Source organism: Lissotriton vulgaris, chromosome 9, assembly GCF_964263255.1.
Source record: "Lissotriton vulgaris chromosome 9, aLisVul1.2, whole genome shotgun sequence".
In the NCBI taxonomy this organism is placed as follows: Eukaryota; Metazoa; Chordata; class Amphibia; order Caudata; family Salamandridae; genus Lissotriton; species Lissotriton vulgaris.
Window position 1 is genome coordinate 332,565,918 of NC_141697.1, and position 19,716 is coordinate 332,585,633.

Below are 19,716 nucleotides of genomic sequence, written 5' to 3' on the forward strand. Positions count from 1 at the left end.
CGTGACAAGAAGAAGTTGGACACCAGTTAGTAGGAAAAACGTTCTCCGGCCTCATTTGTATTCCTCGTTCTCTATTAGCTTACTTCGGGAGTACTTTTTTAATTCGTTTGATTTTTGGACCATAGAGTATCTCCCCAAAATATTTTACAAGACCATAGTAGAGAAGAATGTTTTTTTTAATTTTATTTTTTTTAACGTTTCTCAGTATTTTGTATTCATATTTCAGTGAACTTTCTTGATTTGTAATGTCTTTCTCGTTTTGAATCTTAAAGCTGAAATTATGTGGACTTTCTTCAAATAGGTATATCTAGAGCAGTGATACTCCAAGTAAGGCTCGGGCCGAATGCGGCCCTAGTGACCTTTAAATACGGCCCCCTTAGCAGCAGTAGCACTGGGCTGCTGTTTAGTAGACTCAGCACAAACACTAAAACATTTTAAATATACAGGAAGCACTTATTTAAAGGTTAATTGCAGTTAAACAAAATGAACTTAATAGGGCCTTAACTTTAGGAACACCTTCATTTTTGAACATCGCAAACATGTAAAAATACCATAGTCTAACAGAATTCAAAAAGTGTATTTCATTGACCTGTAGAACCATTTTACCTTTGCAAATCAAATTATAGCAGTGCCTTCAGAACTATTTTTTAAAGTGATTGTTTTCAAACATGAATTTAGAAACGTTCATTCTCTCCCCCCTCACCCTGAAAAACAATGTTATTGGTGATTACATCCAAGCACAGGAGATGGTTTTGTACAGCATGCATCCTGAAGTCATGTATTTCAAGGTCCTCTTATATGTGATAATGAAGGAAAAGGAGGGAAATTGAAATAAAACAATTGCCCAGGGTCACATAATTTGGTCAAGTGGAGAAGCCAGTATTCATTCCACGTTTTCTGGTTCACATTGCACAATTGAGTTCAACCAGTAGATATACATGCTTTGCTTCCCCAACACCCACTTTACACCCCCCTCTCCTGCTGGCATCAGTGAGGCCCTCGGTCACACCAAAGAGCATACTTTGCGGCCCCGGGAAAATGTTTGTGAGTACGCATGATGTAGAGCATGTTGACGGGGGTGGCTTGCATAGTCTTTCTTTGGCCACTTGCTGGGTATTGACTCACAAAAAGGTCAGGCTTTGCGACTGCAAAAGTTTTGTACGTGAGGCTTTTAGTTGCTAATTAGTGGGTAACAAATCTAACATCATTTTCGCCAACACACTGTCAAAGTATACCCAAACAACTCCCTTCTCACTCCTCATTTCACAGATTAGGATTGCCATTCCAAGTAGAAATCGGAAGGGAGAGAGAGAGCATCACCCACTGGTGGTCCTTCACACAGATAATCCAGGTAAAAGATTGTGATTTGTTCTGGTAGGTAATTTAAACTGGAATCCAGTTTATTTGTAGTTGCCATACCTGTGCCCACATAAACCGGGCAATTCTCCATTTTTGTTAACCTTTTATTTAACACAATTTATGTACCTATGAAAGCGTTTGTCTCTCGCCAAAATCGTATGGCTCTCTTGATGGCTGATAGTCTCAACTTATCTTATATACAGTATTATAAAATGTTGCCTACATTTTGGTTTATAAATTCATCTGACTTTTAATCCACTTTGCTTCTTCTTTCAATTTTGTGAAACTATTGGTGGATACAAAGTATCTGTCAAATCTCCCCAAATTTATAATTCTTCACAAAGAGCCAAGTCTGTAGCTGTTAATTAAATATTTGATGATCCTGCATATTCTTTATTGTTCACTATACAAAAACTAAAAGAAATTCGGCCATAGTCTCAGAGAATGATCCTGACTAGGATTAGTTCTAGTAGTACATACAGAAAACAGAATTTAAAGAGCTCATTTTGTACTTGCTAGCTCACTTTTAGTTTTAACTCTTTTTTTTTATTAGTAGTATTAGCAGTTTCATTGTACATACATTTATAGCTCTGACATCTGATGCATTGTAAACTAGTATGCATAAGAAGATTTACGGTACATACTGCTCTAACATAACCCACTCTAGCCATCTACTGATCCCGTGGCATAATAGTCCGTGCATGTGCTTCGATGGGCTTCAATCGAACTTGAGGAGGTTAAAACTTACCCCCATAACATTTGGACAATGAAACTCTCCAGTTTCCCCCAACCCCTCCCCCGACTAGTATGCAGAATTCCACTATCCCCTGTGACGTCCTTGCGGAGAGAGTGAGCACTAAAATGTTACTGTGTCTCAGAAGCCCTGTCTGTGGATGTTAAACGCAGGAGACAAAGGTACCTTGGACATGTGATCTCATTGAGTTCAGAGGACAGCATGGTCAGCAGCGGCTTCCAGACCTCTCCAAAAAGGGAGCCCCGAACTAGTGAGTGGGGCCTGTATGCGTTCTATCCCTAAAGTGTACCACAAGTTATGGAGCCAACCCGAATGGGTGGGTACTGTTGGTGTGCCCCAATGCGTTAGTATGTTTTGGAGCGTGGCCCCCAGTGCCACGCCCATCTATCTTCCTTTGCGGGACTTCAGTAGGAAGGTGAGGGGATTGGGCAACCCCAGTACCACATAACCTGGGAATCTCGGAATCTGTGTCTCAAATTGCCCATTGATCTCGTCCAAGATTTGAGGCCAGTAATTAGAAATGACAGGGCATTCCCACAACAGGTGTAGTAGTTTACCTTTCCCCCCGCATCCCCTCCAACAAGTAGGGCTACGGTCCGGATTCCCTTGGTTGAGGGGCATTGGCCTTGGGTACCAATACGTGGCTATTTTGAAGACTATTTCCTTACCAGCAGTGTTCCTTGCTGTATGTTTGGCCCTGTAATAAATCTCTCCCCATTCTTTTTTCGAGAGGTCCCTCCATAGCTCCTTAGCTCATGGCCTCTGACTGAGGGTATACTCATTGAGGGCCGGCGTACATAGCATATCGTAGAGCTCCGAGATCAACTTCTAGCTCACTTTTAACTGTCCACATTTAGTCTAATTCAGTTCTCGTTGAATCCCCAGACGGGTTCTGTTGCAAACATTTGTAAATCCCTTTATTCATCTTCAGTTTTAGAAGTCTTGCTTTGGGGTGGGTTTCTGTAAAGTCTTTACTGAAAGGAACAAAGTGCTATCATGTATTTTACATTATCTGAGTAGCAACCCATCTTATCAAGTTTGTCAAAATCTAGCTATCCGTGTGAATGTCCGCTTCCTCCCTCGTTTCCATGACAAACTTCAGATATTTCTCCCTTCAGTGGTGAAAAAAATCTTCTTGCATGCAGTGAGAGTGGCGTTTTTTATGTCATTATCTCCCAAAATCACTTTCATCTGTAATGATGTTGCAACTCAGGGTTGAGAGCCATTTGTTTCAAGACACCATGCATATTTTTCTAAGCCTTCTGGGAAAAGTTACTCCGCAATCTAGGGGTTTTAGAAATCAAGAATCTATGTAGAACAGTTGTTCCACTCGAACTACGGTGGGGGCTGTGTTGTTTCTTTCTTTCATACATTTATATATTTTTAGCATTATTGAGTTAGAATTGAATGAGGCGGACCTTTGGTTTTGTTGCCTCTCAAACAACCTTGTAATTTTACTTTGGGTTTAAGTGCATTTCAAGAACTCTGATATGTAATCGAAATTGAAATGTCAGGATGTTACTATGTGCCTTCTTGTGATTTTCAGGTTCTTTTTCTTAATACTTTTATTTATTGAATTTGAAAGGAAACCTTGCAAATTCAAGAGACAATGTATACTTGAAACATTTGTTCCATACAGTAAATTACTAACTAAGCAACAGGGTTTGCAACCTTTATCGGTGTAAGTACATCTTCAGGCTTCCGAACATGGGCACACATTACAATATTAAGTTGTCCCATTCTCCTGTATTGATGCAATCCAGAAAGCAGGCAGTTGTCTCATCTGTAGCCCCTTCTCATCACAGGTGGAGTCGTACCTCAGTGGGAGTAATCCCCTTCTATATCGTACACGCGTTTCAATCAGTTCTGTAGTCCCAGTGGTCAGGCAGCTGCCAGGCTCTGATCCAGGTCCTCACGCAGCCCAGTCGCCAGTCCACATGTAAATGCCTACAAATGGGTTCGAAATTTTGCTGTAAGAATTTAAAATGAATTAACCGTAACCTACCGGTTGGTGCCAGCAGACTAGTTTGGCTGCAACAACACAATCATTCTTTGCCTGTAAACAGCTTGCCTAAAATCTTCCTTCCAGCGCATTCATGCTCGTAGTGTGATAATATGAGCCTCTGATTGGACATTGGTGTATCATGACAAGGTGCTGAGATCGACTTAAGCGTAAGAAGCAGCGACAACACTCTGAAGCTAGGCGGCTCCTATGGAAATAATGCGTTACGAGCCCCACATAATGACCGAGTTGAAAATATACGAATGTGTCTTGTGTTTTAGCCCCAGTCAGATGTGTTCACAGACAGTTCGATATAGCAGCCAGCTTTAATAACTGACCCCCTATTAGCCAGTGTCTATTGTCTTGAGTCCCCATCTTCTGAATCTTGCCATCATTGATTGTTCTCTGGTGAGCTAGCTAATTGGGTAGTGCTGCAATGTTTGTTCTAGGGTGTTAAGTATAGGATGGTTTTAGTCTGTTCCCAAGCCAATTGTGTGCTCGCCACAGAGTTGATCCCAATGCCACAATTGGGGGAATGTGTCCGATCATCGTGGCTAGGGGTTCGACGGCCAAATGTGCCACGTACGTTAGAGGAAGCAGCCAATAGTAGGCGAATTGTGCTTAGGCACATATGTTAAATAGTTAAAGTCGGGTGCTGCCAGTCTACCCTGCTCATAAGGTAATGTTAAAATCTCTCATTTGACTCTGGGCTATTTACCTACCCATACAAGGGTGATCAGATATGATGTGAGTTTTTTTTTAAAAAAAACTGTTGATTCAAGGGACTTGGTATATTATAAAATAAGTATAATAATTTAGGCAGAACAATCATTTCTATCAAAGCTATTCTGCCTATCAGATATTTGCAGTAGGCAACACCATCACCCGATCAACTCCTAATTTTTGGTCAATACTATATTTTTCTCATTGCTCACCTACACCCCCAGGTGTTTGACAACCTCCTGGCACCACTGGACAGGACCATTGAGTGGACATACAGTTGTGTCAGTGGTCAAAGGGTCTATAGTTGATTTAGTCCAATTAATTGTTAGTCCTGGCAGGGCCTTGAAGGGTGTAAACTCAGGGATAACTGAGGTAAGATTTTGAGCTGGATTATTAATAAATAATGTAATGTTATCAGCATAGAGTGATCTATTAAGATTGCGAGACAGAAAATGTAACCCTCTAGTTGAGTGCAGCTGTTGGAGTGTGCATGCCACGGGTTCTGATGCCAGAGCATACAACTATTCGGAAAGCAGGCAACCCTGACGCATCCCCGTGGTTATTAGGCTAGTGTCAGAGATAAGAACATTTAACTATATTTGGCTTGTGGGCTCAATAATGAGTAGCCAAATCCATCCAATGAAGCTGTGTGGGATTCCCATTCTTTTCATTATTGTGAACAAACATTTCCATTCTAGTGAATCAAAGGCTATAGTGGCATCCAGGAAGACTCCCACTGACTCCTTAAAAGGGTTACGTTGGTGTAGAAGAGGAAATAGAGTTTGCAAATTATAGGATGTGGATTTGCCCAGAATAAATCTGGCCTGGTCGGGCAAGACCAGGTAGGGCAATAACTGTAATAATTTGTTTGCTCCCAGCTTGCCGAGAATTTTAGTGTCTGTATTAATGAGGGACAGCAGCCTAAAAGATTCATATGACATTGAAACCTTACCCAGTTTAAGTAATGGTATTAATATTTCCTCTCTAAAGGTCAGGGCAAGAGTTTTGGATATCGGGGATTCATTATAGACCTGCAAAGTCTTGGGGCTATTAGATTAGTGTATGCTTTATAAAATTTGCTAGGTAGCCCATCGCTTACTAGTGCTTTGCGTGTGGGCAAGTTCGAGATTGCAGCAGTTACCTCTTCGCAAGTAATAGGAGTGTTGAGAAAATGTTTGAAAGCTTTGCCAAGTTAAGCAAGAGAGATTCTATCAAAATAGCAAGCATAATCTTTTGATGCTGGCCTAACTCTTGGGGTATAAAGATTAGAAAACTGTGAAGTAAATTAAAACAATATATTTTTGGTGTTGTATGTGCCCCCCATCCCTGTCCAGAAACTCGATGACTTGTGCTGATCTGGGGTGTTGTATTAATGCGGCCTGTGTTCTGCTTGGGCAACCCCCCTCCCACGTGGGCACGGGTATGCCTATGTAAATCTTTACCTCCTGGTCAGCTACTTCAGTGATGTCCTGTAGGTAAAGGATTTTTTTGATTGAGTTAGGCCAGCATTGGTGTTATCTGTGTTCACCAGTTTTGACATTGAGAGCTCAGCAAATCATCCTTCCCTCCCTGGTGTGACTCCAGGTTTTACCTTCAATGTTGACCTGGTCACAGATACAACCCTTGAAGTTGGAGTAGGCAGGGGAGGAATTCACTGCTCATTTGGTTGCCTCTGTAGCACTTGTTATCCTCTTGTTCCATCCACCGGAGACCCCAGTAGGCAGCAAATCCATTTTACACTATTTCAGACATCTAGTCTGTCAACAAAAACCGGAGTGCCCGTTTCATTCCATGACCTTCCACAAGTGAGCCCGAGATCAGAGCGGTACCCACGTCATAAGCCAATATTATCTTTTTAACAATGAGGCTGGCGCTTTACGGTGTGGGGAAAAACATTGGGCTTGTTACAGTGCCAGTTTTTCCTTCTCACGCAGCAAACGGAGGACAGTATCACAATCTGTGTGATTAAATAGTTATGCAGAGTGGGCCAGCTGCAAAAGGCGGGGTCTGGGCCTTAAGACCGATGAGCACATTCTACGGAAAATAGAGTTTAGAACCTATCCGCATTAAATAAAGACTTGTGAGATTCACTGTAGTCTGCCATATTGCCCACTTTGGTGGATCCTGAAATACCCACCAAGCGTACGTTTTTACACTGGGATCTTGCTTTAAGATCTGCATTTTTGACTTGTATGACATGGAGTACGTTAGTCATACCTTGAGGTTTTACGTTGGCGGCTGCAGCATCATCTATTATGGCAAATGTGTGTGATTCTGCTGTGGGTATCCTTTTCTCTTGCTTATCAAGTGCTGTTGGCATTTTGTCTACCCTAACTTTAAGAGAATCCAGTTTTGCAGTAGTAGACGTTAGGCTCTTCCTCATTTGCAACAAGAGCGTTTTTACTTCAGTGTCCTCTGTATCATCCCCTTTGTCCTTCAACGCACACAGACTCCCTGGGGAGGGACCCTCACTATGGAGTGAATCAAAAGAGGGCTTGAGTTGCTTTTGATCATTTTTAGGTTTAACGTTGGCAGCGATTGCGCTGTCTCGAGACATGTATGTACTTTGTGGGCTTAAAGTCTGCCCATTGCTTTTCATTTGTTTGTTTCAGTGTCCTTTCAAAATCCTTGCTTCCAAGTGGTTAATCTTTCATGTTTGTCCCTCCTTTTTGTTGGTTGTTAACTTCCACAGAGCATCGCCCAAGTACTTGCAGCCTTCCACTTGTCCCATTGTAGCATCTGTTTAGGGACTACTTTACCCTTTCTCTAAGAGCATTTGACACGAGCGCCCAATGTTTTCAATTACTGTGAGCTCCGGCTTCTGTCTATGTAAACAGGGTTGTAAGTCTTGTTATCTCCTCACACCTGCTGCACCCTCCTCCTGTGCTTGTCTGCAGAGGTACTTTTATTTAAATTATATTCCATAAATCACTTAATCCCCCATGCTGATCCCCTCTTCCCCTGCCAGTCCCCTCCTACCCTGACCTTGCTTTTCCCATTTTCGTAGTAAGCGCTTGTGTTTCAGATTGGCACAGTGCTAAACACTTCTCTGTCTGAAAGAGAATCCTAGCCCTTGCTCCAAGCACTGCTTTAAAAAAAAAAAACTTCTTTAATGGCTTTGTCATAGGCGCTTAATATCTGAGCGCTGCTTTGCCCCCTCACAATAGGGACATGCCCGCTACTCACTGTTCCTTTAACTCCGTGTGGTATCCTCTTGGCCCGCTCCACCAATCAGTTGGTGCCCCGCCTTTAAATCCTGGCTTCAGTACTCCGCTAGCTTTCCACGCAGCCCCTTTAATCTATGGCCAAGTGATCCGACTGAAGCTGCGTTGAGTTGGGATGATTTGTCAGTGAGTGTTGGCATGTTTTGTCACTGCTGCTTATCGCATGAGTCGCGAGCCGTGGTTTTGCAACCTTCCTGCAACTGTGCTCCCAGACCATGCTCTGGGCAAGCCTCACCACTGCCGTCTTTGCTGGCTCTGTCAACTTGTGAAGGACAGGTTTATGGCTGAGCTGTCATGAATGATTTTCTTGATTATGTGTAAACCTATGGGAAATGTTTTGGGGGATGGCGCAGTCTTAATAACAGGGTGGTTTTGTGGGTGCGTCTTTAATAACGGGAACAAAGGCATCCGTCATATTACAAGCATTGGACATTTTGTTTCAATAAAACACAAATTTGGCCTTTCTGATTACCTGTTTATTGATGTAATTAGCCTTTAACCACGCAGTTCTAATAGCACGGTCGAAGTCTTGTTGTGACCCTCAGTGGAACATAAGGAGCATTTAAGTACAGTTAGCCCCTCGAGAAACTAACTACAGGAGGAAAGGGCTTGCTTGTCAGTGTGCCTTATTTTTCGGCCAATCTAATCCAGAGTCGTAGTCAACTGGGCATGATTATTCTCTAAAAGTTGTTGAACAGTTGAATCTGAGGGAAAAGTGCTCAAAGATATAAAACCAATCAGTGCCTCTACACAAACGCTATTACACCTCCCGAGCGCCACTGAAGGCTGAGAGTGGATGATAGCCAGAATTGTCTTAAATAAAGAACACAAGAAAGCAATACCATAATGGTCCAACCAAGGAACTGGAAAAGGAAAATAAGGTTGACAAAGTGAGGAGTTGGAGCAGGTAATAGCTAAAGCATGACCCCTCGAATGTGCGAGGAGCTGGTTGTTACTAGTCAAATTGAATAAAGAAAGTAAGTCATTTCAGCTGCTCAAACTGCATTCGGTACATCAAAGTGAATATTAAGATCCCCAAGACAGTGATCTTTGCTGCATCGGCTGTAACATGAGAAAGAGCTACGGCTATAAAGTCATATGCGTTGGGAAATCCCTTGATCCCAGACATTTCTGAAAAGTAAAACATCCTTGTAATCCAGGGAAGTGTAACTTGTGTGACAATGATAAAAATACTTATTTCCTCACATTTATGCACAGAAAAAAACACTGAAATCTGCTAAGTGTTAAGTGTTCGAAACGTCCTGCAACGCTGCAGCACCCCAATCAATTCGGGTACATACTTATGCACGGATCAGATGACCGGTCACACCAGTAGCTCACATCACTTAGAATATGGAGAAAGTCTCTCACATACTAGACTATCCTCACTCATCCACATAACCCTGATTAAGAGTAATGTTGCAAATCTAATCCACTTCCTTCAGAGCTTTTGTGATTGGACTTCCCTCTAAATTCAGTCAAGGAATGCTCAAACTGCGGGACGTCATAATGTGTACACAGATGTTCTTCAGATAAATTAAAACGTCCAATAATATGGATACAAAAATCAAATAGTAATGTAACAACCAGGATTACTTGAGAAACACTTATGGAAGCCCTGTCTAATTAATCTGATAATAGACCATGTTTATATTAATGCAGGACTCCTAATCCACGAAATTGTAATTTTACACTGCCCTGGATGCACGCAGTCCTAATTACCTCATCCTTACACACTGTAGTTTTAATCGGTGTGTACGGACCCTGTAACCTTCATTCAGCAGTTGATTGTGTTGTTGTAATGTGATACATTGGGGGCGAGTACGTTTGACACCTTACGGAGGAGCCTTTGCTTGAATGAACATTGGCTCTAAAACTCGCCCTAGGACGGAGTTTTTTTTTGTTTTTTTTAAACCAATTTTTTTGTTTTTGTGTTTTCATCATTTCATTTACATTGGCAGAAAAGTGGATTTACGGATCGTATGACAATACATATTCAACAGAGGTTCGATATTTGCCAGAAAGATCATCCAAAACAATCATATCGACATTGGATGTTATAATCTATAAACCTTCTCATCTTAAAACAACTAACTGTTTGCGGGGAGCCTGCAGGAGAATCACAACAAGATATTTGGATGTGGTTTCGGGTAAGAACATCAGATACTTGTGAGTGACTAGTTAATCACCAGTCAAGACTGGGGGCAAGTGGTTATGCAGGATTACAAGCAGGAGGGCGTTGGGGAGGAACAGGCAAGACGTCATGCGGGGAGAGGGGTTGTCAATAATCGAATGGGTGAGTGGTTCAAGGGTAGTAGTCCTCATTGGAAATTAGGACCTTATGCTTCTGTACAAGCACGGTCCAAAAGTACCACAATTCCAGAACAATGAAGGATGTGCTTCTCCTCACTATGTAAGGTGGTGCTCACAACCAGTGCTGCAAATCAGTATGCCAGGACATTATCAGAGGAGGGCCAAGGACTTCCAGCATCTGGTGATGGCCCGCCTTGCAAGCAGGAAAGTCAGATCCAAAAATGTAGTAGTCGATTTAACCTTATTTGGTCGGGGATACATCCTGTACAAAGCAACTCACACTGAGGTGTGCTTCATTTAGTCGGGAAGACGCAGAATGAAGCTTTAGAGGGGTCTTTTAACTCCCATATGTCGTCTATGAGCGGCCTTCGTCTGCCCATATGACAAGATGTAACAAATGCTTCCCTCTTTAGGGAGGGATATACCTTTGAGGGTACATGACTGAACGCTGTCTAGAGCATGGTCTAAATATCGAGGCTAATGGTATGTTGTTTGGTATGGTCATACGTCAGTAACATATTCTTGAAATAAAAAGCGATATGCCTTGCTGCTTTCAGTTTATCATTTTAGACCCTGGCGGGTTGTTCCCTTGTCCACATTCTTTTTGACAGAGATTAGCTCTTGGCGGTCAGTAATGCTAACCAGATAAAGATGTAAACCTCTCTATAGCCAGGAACGGCTTGTAAACATGTTCATTCCTTGTGTGCATAAGAAGAGAAATAGACAGATTGTATTTCATCTTTAGCAAATTGGCTGCCGTCCTATTCGGATAACTGTTCTGTCTCTATTAAATTGCCACAGAAATGGAGCTGGAATTTAGCACTGTAAAAATGTTGTCTCTTTGTCCTGTATAACCATTACTGGAAGAAAAAATTCTGCCAGAATTATAACAAGCTGTACACATATTCACCGTGCTAGATTTTAATACAAAATGTGCGCGATAGCAGCCATAATAAATTATGATGCACTATCCAAATATCAGTTCATTCTTAATAGCTAATATCTTCATGGTTTAAAAATAATGTACATTTATATTTCGCAGATTGAGTCGGCCGCATGGGGTGTTTCTCCGAAGCTAGATCAAAACATACAGTATTCGAAGATTAATGTGATGGATTTTTATTTTTAATAAACATTAAGTTTCGATATGATATCCAATCTTATCTACTTCATCATCCAATCTATTAGAACTTTCTAGTGTGCAATGCTTTGAAGATATGAATAGTTACATTTATATAGACGGATTAATTATATTTTTCATTTGACTTATTAGGTAGAAACAATGTATATTGTTAAATACAAATACGTGTGCTCTGAAGAGGGCATTCAAAACTCCACCCTATGTGTGAAATTTGCCCCAAAGCATTGTGGTTTTTTTCTTCATATTTAGCATTGTTTTAATTGTGCTTGAGCATGTCAGTTTACCACAAGATTTTCTTGTTCAGCACACATTCTTCCTAAATGCATTTATATCTGTTAACCATAGAGTGTGCAGTTCTGTAGTAAAGGTCCTAGTTATCCATATTAGGTACCAGGGCCTACTGAGGTCATATGAGGCGTTATCTTTCTGAAGCCCAAACCCTCACCCACCAAAAGGTTGTGACCCGTATCTACTTTTTTCAATGCTTCAGACATGTGTTCAGAATGATGCCTATAACTCTATGGGAGTCTTCAAGATCTCCTACGGGTGACACGGAAGCTCTCAATGCTGCTCATTCGTGCTTCGTTGTTGCGACTTCCTTCCGTGACCCAAAATTTCCGGGGAGATCTTGAAGACTCCCATAGGGTTATAGGTATCATTCTGAACCTATAACATTGTCACAAGTAAATGAACTTCATTACTAAGATAGGTGAGTGACTTAACTTGCCTACAGAATACCTAGAATCTAACCAGTTGCTACATGACTCCCAGTCGGGCTTTAGGCCAGGCTTCAGTACAGAGTCGGCTCTACTGGAAGTGTCTGAGTCAATTCGCGAGTGTGTGGATAGGTGAGAGGAGGCCATGTTGGTCCTCCTCGACCTATCCGCAGCATTCGATACAATCTCGCACGACACCCTGCTCTCCAAGAGGTGGGCATTGGAGGGACCCCGCTTGCGTGGGTGAAATCCTTCTTGAAGGACAGAACGCAGCAGGTCTTCCTCAGGCCGTATGTCGCCACGGAGAAACCATTGACATGGGGGGGTCCCTCAGGGTTCTGCACTCAGCCCTCTTTTGTTTAACGTATATCTGACTCCGCTAGAAAAAGTGGTGGAATCCTGGGGCGTCAGAGTGGTCTTTTATGCCGATGATACTCAGCTTGTGTTTTCTTTTAAAGACCACTCTGATAGATCCATGGCTAATTTCCGCCACTGCCTGGTGAACATCGCCTCTTGGATGTCCACCAACAATCTCAAATTGAATACAGATAAGACTGAGGTCTTATTTTTTAATCAGAAATCTCCAATTCCAGTCAATGCTTGGTGGCCGTCTGAACTTACCCCCACCCCCCCACCCTCCCCCCCCGGAGCCAGTACAAGCTGCCCGCAATTTGGGTTTCCAATTTAATACAGCTTTGTCCAGTAAAACCCAAATCAATAAAGTTTCGGCATCTTGCTTTGGAAAGCTCCGAATGATTAAAAAAACCGTTCCCTTCCTCCCACTCGATTCACGGAGGACTGTGGTTCATGCCCTAATTATGTCCCACTTGGACTACGCAAATAGTCTGTATGTGGGAGCCCTGGCGTATCTCATTAACCGTCTTCAGACAGTGCAGAATTCCGCGGCCAGGCTGATTTGTAATATTCCTTATCGCCACTCCATTACACCTTATTTGGCTAAACTGCACTGGCTACCAGTGAGTTACCGCATACAGTTCAAGGCCTTTAGGGCTCTCAACGGACGAGGCCCTGCATACTTGAGGCATAGACTTAAAATTACTCAATCGGCACATGACCTCAGATCTAATCATCTTCGCCTGATGCATGCCCTACATTTTCGTCCTGCACGCACTGGGGGCAGGGCCTTTGCTGTGGTCACATCCAAACTTTGGAATCAACTACCAACGGATCTTAGATTTATTACATCTGAGCCTCTGTTTCGGAGGAAACTTAAGACCTGGTTCTTCTCCATGATCTAGCTCTCACCGAATCCCTCTGGTTGCCGGTCGTCTGTAGCGCCGGGACACCCCCGTTGGGGGTAGCCGCGTGCTTTATAAGCTTCTAAAATAATAAAATAATAAATAATACATAGACCCTGGCATCCCTTGAAACGTGATTTATTCCCTCTTGATTTTTACCACTCTACTCTACACCAATGCACTCTGCGCCACTAAGCTGTAAGCCACTGTACTCTTGCTATGTATCAATCAATTCTACGCCACTGCACTATACGGCTCACTACTTTGCACCAATCTATGCCAACGCATTCTATTGCACCACTGAACTCTATTCCACTGCACGCTATGCCACTCGACTATGCCACTTAACTCTACCCTTTCTCACTGCACTCTACGCCGCTGCCCCTAGACATCTCTAGTCTATCTGCACCACTCTAATCTACGCCACTGCATTCTATGACGCTGCGACTATCCACTCTATGCCAAGTTATGCCACTCTCGGCTACTCCATACCACTCTCCTTTAAGCCGCAAACATTTAGCCATGCTGAGCAGCAGTCACACTGGTGTGCCACATTGCTAAAACACATTGGCAAAGCCAATAGCTGTTGCAGAGGCAAGACCGATTTAGCTTTGCCAATGTGTGTTTGCTAAATGGCATCAACAGTAGTTTCCCTTCTCAAAAACTTAAATCACCAAGGCTTTCTAGAACATTTGAAGTTGCAAAAATGTTTCTTAATGTTATTGTTTTTGACTAGTTGGGTCAATTCTGATTTTCAGCTTTCATTTTGATGTCCGGACAAAGCTAGCAAAAGGTTAAGAAACTGTTTGAATACGTAAAAAGCCAAACATATACAAAAACTGGATCACATGCAAAACCCTCCACTGTGTCACTTGTCCTTCTCAAATTCTTAATGCGCAATAATTATAAAACGTAAATTGTGTTTTAAAATTACTTAAAAAATAAATTGAAAACCTTCTTTTTCACCTGTAACTTCATCCTTGACTGCGTTACAAGGGCACAACGGCCACTAATAAAGCCTAGAGTGGAGACAGGCATTTTACGTTTTTGGACTGATTTGACACAAGTGTAAAGACAAACTAGTTTTGAATATGGGGAAAACACATTTCAAAAGCATAAATATCGATATGAGTTCTGCAATAGGTCTTTCTGTGTACCTCTGTCCAGCTCTGCCTCCTATTCTTCCCTGGTCACTAAAAGGATTACGCTTAAATAGGATATTAGTAAGTCCATGCTGTATTAAATAAGGACGCAAACAAGGACAGTGCACCCAATTACTGATAATGTGCTGCACCAGTAGCATCCATGACCTCCAGCTACCCTAGCTGTAGCACATTAGTGTAAGAGGGGCCTACTGATTGAAGCAGCTGGTTGCCAAGCAACCGGGCTGCACTTTTAGTGGAGGCAAAGATCCCCCTGCAGAGGGCATCTGAGAGTTCCATGTGACCCCTTTTCCACCCTCTAGAAGGGCACTCTTGGGGGGCATGCTTACTGCGTGCCACCTCTTTCTTTCGCGCACACAGTGCTCCTCCTGAAGGCCTCTTTGTCACTGTGCCCATGCCCATAATATGGCGTGATGCAGAAGCAAAGTGATTCCCTTATTTGCATGGGACGACACCCCCATTGAAATAAGCCAATGCCCATTTAGGATAGTGTTAGTGATACCGGTCCACCAGTGCTGATGAATTTCAGAAGTGGCTGGGCAAGCGAATGCAGGCCCTTCTATACTATCAAAGTGCCCTGGGGTGCAGAACAGGGCTTGCACGCCACTTGCGTACTCCTGGCACGCTTTCTGTAATAAGCCCCCTGCCTGTTTTCAGCACATGGCAGTGTCACAAACGCCAACCTGTGGGGGTACCGATATTTGAGTCCTAGCAATATTTAATCAGTATTTCACCTGAAGGGCTTGTGAACGCTAACCAAAGCTCCGAGCTCTGCTCAAGAACATAGGTACCAGCACTGAGCCAGAGGCGGCTCTAGGCTCATGGCGGCCCTGGACAGGGAGCGTAGGTAGGGGGCCCCGTAAGAGGGGGTCCGGGCGGGGCAGAGCGTGAGGCCAGTGAAGAGGGGGGTCAGGGTGTTTGGAAGTAGAACTGAGCCGGAGGCCGCTAAGTCCCTGCCAGGGGCCGCCACGCAAATATGTATCCATCCTCAGAGGATTATTATATTAAGGCTAGAAATTGGCGTGGTGGCCCGTGGGGTTTGGTGGCCCTGTGCAGGTGCACAGCTTGCACATGCCTAAGGCCGCCCCTGACTGAGCCTTAGCTTTAACCAGTTGACGCGAGTTCAGTTGCTTTTGCTGCTACAAAGCATGACCAGCTGGAGTGGCGGGGGTTGCAGGTGATTTTGTACAGAGGGCTCTCATTGTAGTGGCAAGGTATTTAACAAACTTCCTTATCTCTCACAACACCCTCTTGGCTCCTTCCCCTTTCTGCTCCCACCCCCTTCTACTTACACACTGCCCCCTCTGCCTTCTCTGCTAACACCCTGCCCTGTCTGCTCCTACTATCTGTGCTTCCTAACACCTCTTCTCAGACACTGCTCCCCACTGGCGGCCATCATGGGCCTCACCTGTAGCCTGTGCCCTACTTGTTTGACGCAGGGCACCTCACAGTTGTGATGTGCATGCCACCTAAATCACACAACCCCCGGGTTTTCTAAAGATGACGCTTCAGTTGTTGATGAGGAAAAGGGCTTTATTCAGATCAGTACAAACACTCAACCCCCTGGCAAGCATCCGTCTATAATCCCCATTTCCAGGACCTCCAAGGTTCTATCTGATGTCACATGGCAACCATCTCCAAGTGACATAATAATAATAATAATAATAATAATAATAATAATAATAATAATAATACGTACATACATATTACAACACCGAGGATTTGCTGAAGAAGAGAAGGTGATAGGTCATTTTTTTCTCTAACTTGCTGATGATGGCTTTATTCTGGCAAATAGATCATTTTAGCAAGCTGGTATTCCAGCAAGTGTTAATGTTAGCGCAGTAACAGGAGATGCTGCCATCTGCATCTGAAAGGCCTTCTCTACCCTCTCACCCACTGGGCTGTTTAACCGGCGATTTCCTTAACCCCTTCCATGCTCATGACAAGGTCAACTCGTCATGGGTGTTACCTGCGCTGTGCTTATGACGAGTTGACCTTGTCATGAACAATGGGAAATCATAGAAAGCAGCTCCGTGGGTGTTGGGGGGGGGGGAGGGGGGGGGGGGGCGGGAATCCCTTAGCAGCCAGGGTGTTGTTTCATTGTGGTATCAAAACCCCCAGCTTGAAAAATGGTTGTAGGTGTTATACATGACACAGAGCCACTAGTCTGCTATTTTTGAAAAATTTACAAAATCGCTAATCCATGTTAAAAAAAAGTCCATGTTAAAAAAAGTTTGTTTCACACATAAAACCAAACGTAAGCTCTGCCCACATATTTTGCGTGTGTTCACTTTTTTATACACATCATTCACTAAAACAAGCACTGGTAACATGGATTGTTTTTATCTTATGTGGAGTGGAAAGTGTTGTACTGAGCTTCACAACACAATGAAGGTACAACATGAACCACAGCAGCGCTACTTCCCTAACACAAATAATACATACATACAGGATAAGTACAAAACGGGTAGCTAATACACTAAAGAGTGAGTGAGCGGTGTTAAAGGTCTGTATTATTTTCAGAAACAGACATAAACATAGAGGTAGACCAAACCCCTGCAAGAAATAGGCAAACCTACTTATGGATTTACAACACTTTTGTATACTCATAGGATTGAAGCCCCGCCTACCTTGAGTATTATGGTTGATCAGTGGGATCCTATGCCTTGCACTGGGACGCATTTTAGAGTACCACTGGTCACTGGTTGTACAGTCTCCTAGTTATTGGATTTCCTAGTTTGGGTGAGGTTATGTCACTTATGTCTACTTTTTTATTTTCACCATTTGTTAAACTGTTAGACCTATATTAAAGTTCTACGTCGGTGAGAGCAAAAAAGGTTTTGAGCTGGTGTCTCCCTCCCATAAGGTTAAGTGCGGGGGGGCCCAAGCAATGGACACTTCTGTTTTTTAGGTTTCGCCTGGGCCGGAGCACTAGCTCCGCCCAGGAGAAATCTTATGTTCCTACAGTTTGGGCTTAGTCCCGCCTCTGTCTTCCAATGGCTAGCTCCATAAATGGAGGCTAGCCATTGGAAGACAGAGGCGTCCGTCTTTCAGCGAGGCGATTGGTGGGCGTTCCCGGCGATTTTTTTTTTTCTCATCCCACCCCTTTCCCTACGTCATGCGGCGGTGGGCGGTGTTTTTTTTTTGTGTTTAGGTTTGTTTGGGCATTTCTTTGAAGATGGCGCCCGGTGGAGAGGGATTTCAGCCCCTGCTGCAACACAGACAAGAGCTCCTCAGCTCGCGGGAGCCGCTAAGCGCTTTTCTTAAACCTATCCCGCCCCCCCTCCCGCTGTCCGTTCCGTCCCCCACACCCCCGCTGTCCGTGTCTCCGGCCGGTGGAAACCTCACGCACGTTCTTTCTGTGCCCAGCTATCGTTGGCTCCATACGGCTTGTGGCAGCTCTTGTTATCCACTGCTGTTCTTCCTGGTCTTTTTGCGGCTCGGAGTGTGCACTGACTCGGCATTTCCACTGTGCCCGCCGCATTTTCCATGGCTTCAAAGAGGCCGTCGGACGGGGAGCAGAGGTGAGCACTCTCACTCTCCTTCCTACCGGCAGAAACAAGAAGCCCTCTTCTCGGGTGACCAAGGCCGGACTTTCAAAAGCGCCCGTGGAAAGCAGGGCAGGAAGCGATACCTCTGGTGAGGCACGTTCGACCGTGCAATCCGATGCCACGGGCTCCCCGGCTTTTACCGCACACCAAACAAAGTGTATTGTTTATTCGTCAACACAACGGCTACTGGAGGCTGGACCCCGCCTGCCTTCCCATACTCCGCAGCTGAATTACCCAGCCTGATGGTTAAAAACTCGCAAACAGGGCAGGGAGCGAGTCAACATCGGAGGCTGGCCGTAACTCTTTATGCTGAATTACCAAATCATGAAAAGGTTTCCTCCTCCTCATAGGCATCTGATATCTTTTTTAAGAGGGGATTTTCTGTGCTTTGTTAAGAGTTGTATTTTCACATTGGGTAAACTCATATTTCAGCCATCAAAGATGGGCTTAGAAGGCGCATTTAAGGGATATTACCTCCCGCTGTCCGTGTGCCCGTCCCCCCCTCCCGCTGTCGCGAGCCCGTCCTCCCTCCCGCTGTCCGTCCCTCCCTCCCCCCTCCGACTGTCAGGTGATTCAGTTCACAAGTTTTTCTATGCAAGTCCCAGCGCCCCCTCAGCCCCCGACGCGATTCTACTTGGATCATTTCTACAGCGCTGGCTGATCCGGAGTCAGTCACTCTGTCTCCAGCACTGCAATCGTTTCCAGTCTCCTCTCTTCCATCTCCCATCTCAGCCCTCCTTACCCCCTGCCCCCTTCCACCCTCTATTTCTCCCATGGAATCTCGTATCTTCATCTTGGCAGGCTGCCCCACCTTCACCTCGTTTGTTTTGTCTGCACTTTCAGCTTTTACGTGTTGTGTGAGACACGGCTGCTTGCACAGAGCTGGGTGAGGGATGGGCCTACAGCACAGGGCGAGGAGCTGTGTATGGAGACGTTGGTGTCCAGATGAGCAGGGTGGTAGTGCTGTGTGCAGGAGTAATGCTGCAGGGAGGAATGTGGTGCTGTGTGAAGCAAACCTTTTGTTATCATTTCGTGGGGTTCTGCTGGGTGGAAAACAGTAATGCTGAGGTGAGCACATCCCAGTGCTGTGAGGAGCAGTGATGCTGTTTTGAGGAGAGTGGATAGTGCTGTGTGTAACAGTTATTGTACAGGGAGCACATTGCACCATTGCTGAGCTGGGAGTGCACCGCTCAGTTCTTCAGTAAGTACGGTGTGTAGTGTCCTGTTGAGCCTTCATGCTGTAGTTCCAAAAGTACATGCTGGGGCGTGGCTACGGCGGCGATGTGAGCAGACGTGTCTCACTGGAGCTCCGCCGCCCCGCTGTTTAATCTGCCTGCTTCAGCGTAGTCCTTGGGGGGCGATCACTCCGGAGGGCCCCCACCCATCGAGGCCCTTGCTGGTACCCCTCGTAGGCACGAAGGGACGCGACCGAGGAAGCCCCTGCGACCACACCGCCAGCCGGCGGGTCCTGCGCTAACGGTCGCTGACCGCCATCTTGCCTTGGGGCTGCT

General features: G+C 44.5%; 1 protein-coding gene across 4 annotated transcripts in view; it reads left to right on the top strand.

Annotated features, from left to right (window-relative positions):
• RPS6KA5 (ribosomal protein S6 kinase A5) overlaps positions 1–19,716 on the top strand; it is a 658,611-nt gene that overhangs the window by 110,698 nt on the left and 528,197 nt on the right. For 2 of the 4 annotated variants that reach the window (XM_086937661.1, XM_086937663.1), the window contains exon 2: positions 1,270–1,351. The exons of the other annotated variants lie outside the window; for them this stretch is intronic. In XM_086937661.1, the coding sequence (XP_086793787.1) occupies positions 1,270–1,351 (82 nt within the window). The remainder of the gene's footprint in view (positions 1–1,269; positions 1,352–19,716) is intronic. 4 annotated transcript variants of the gene reach the window in all.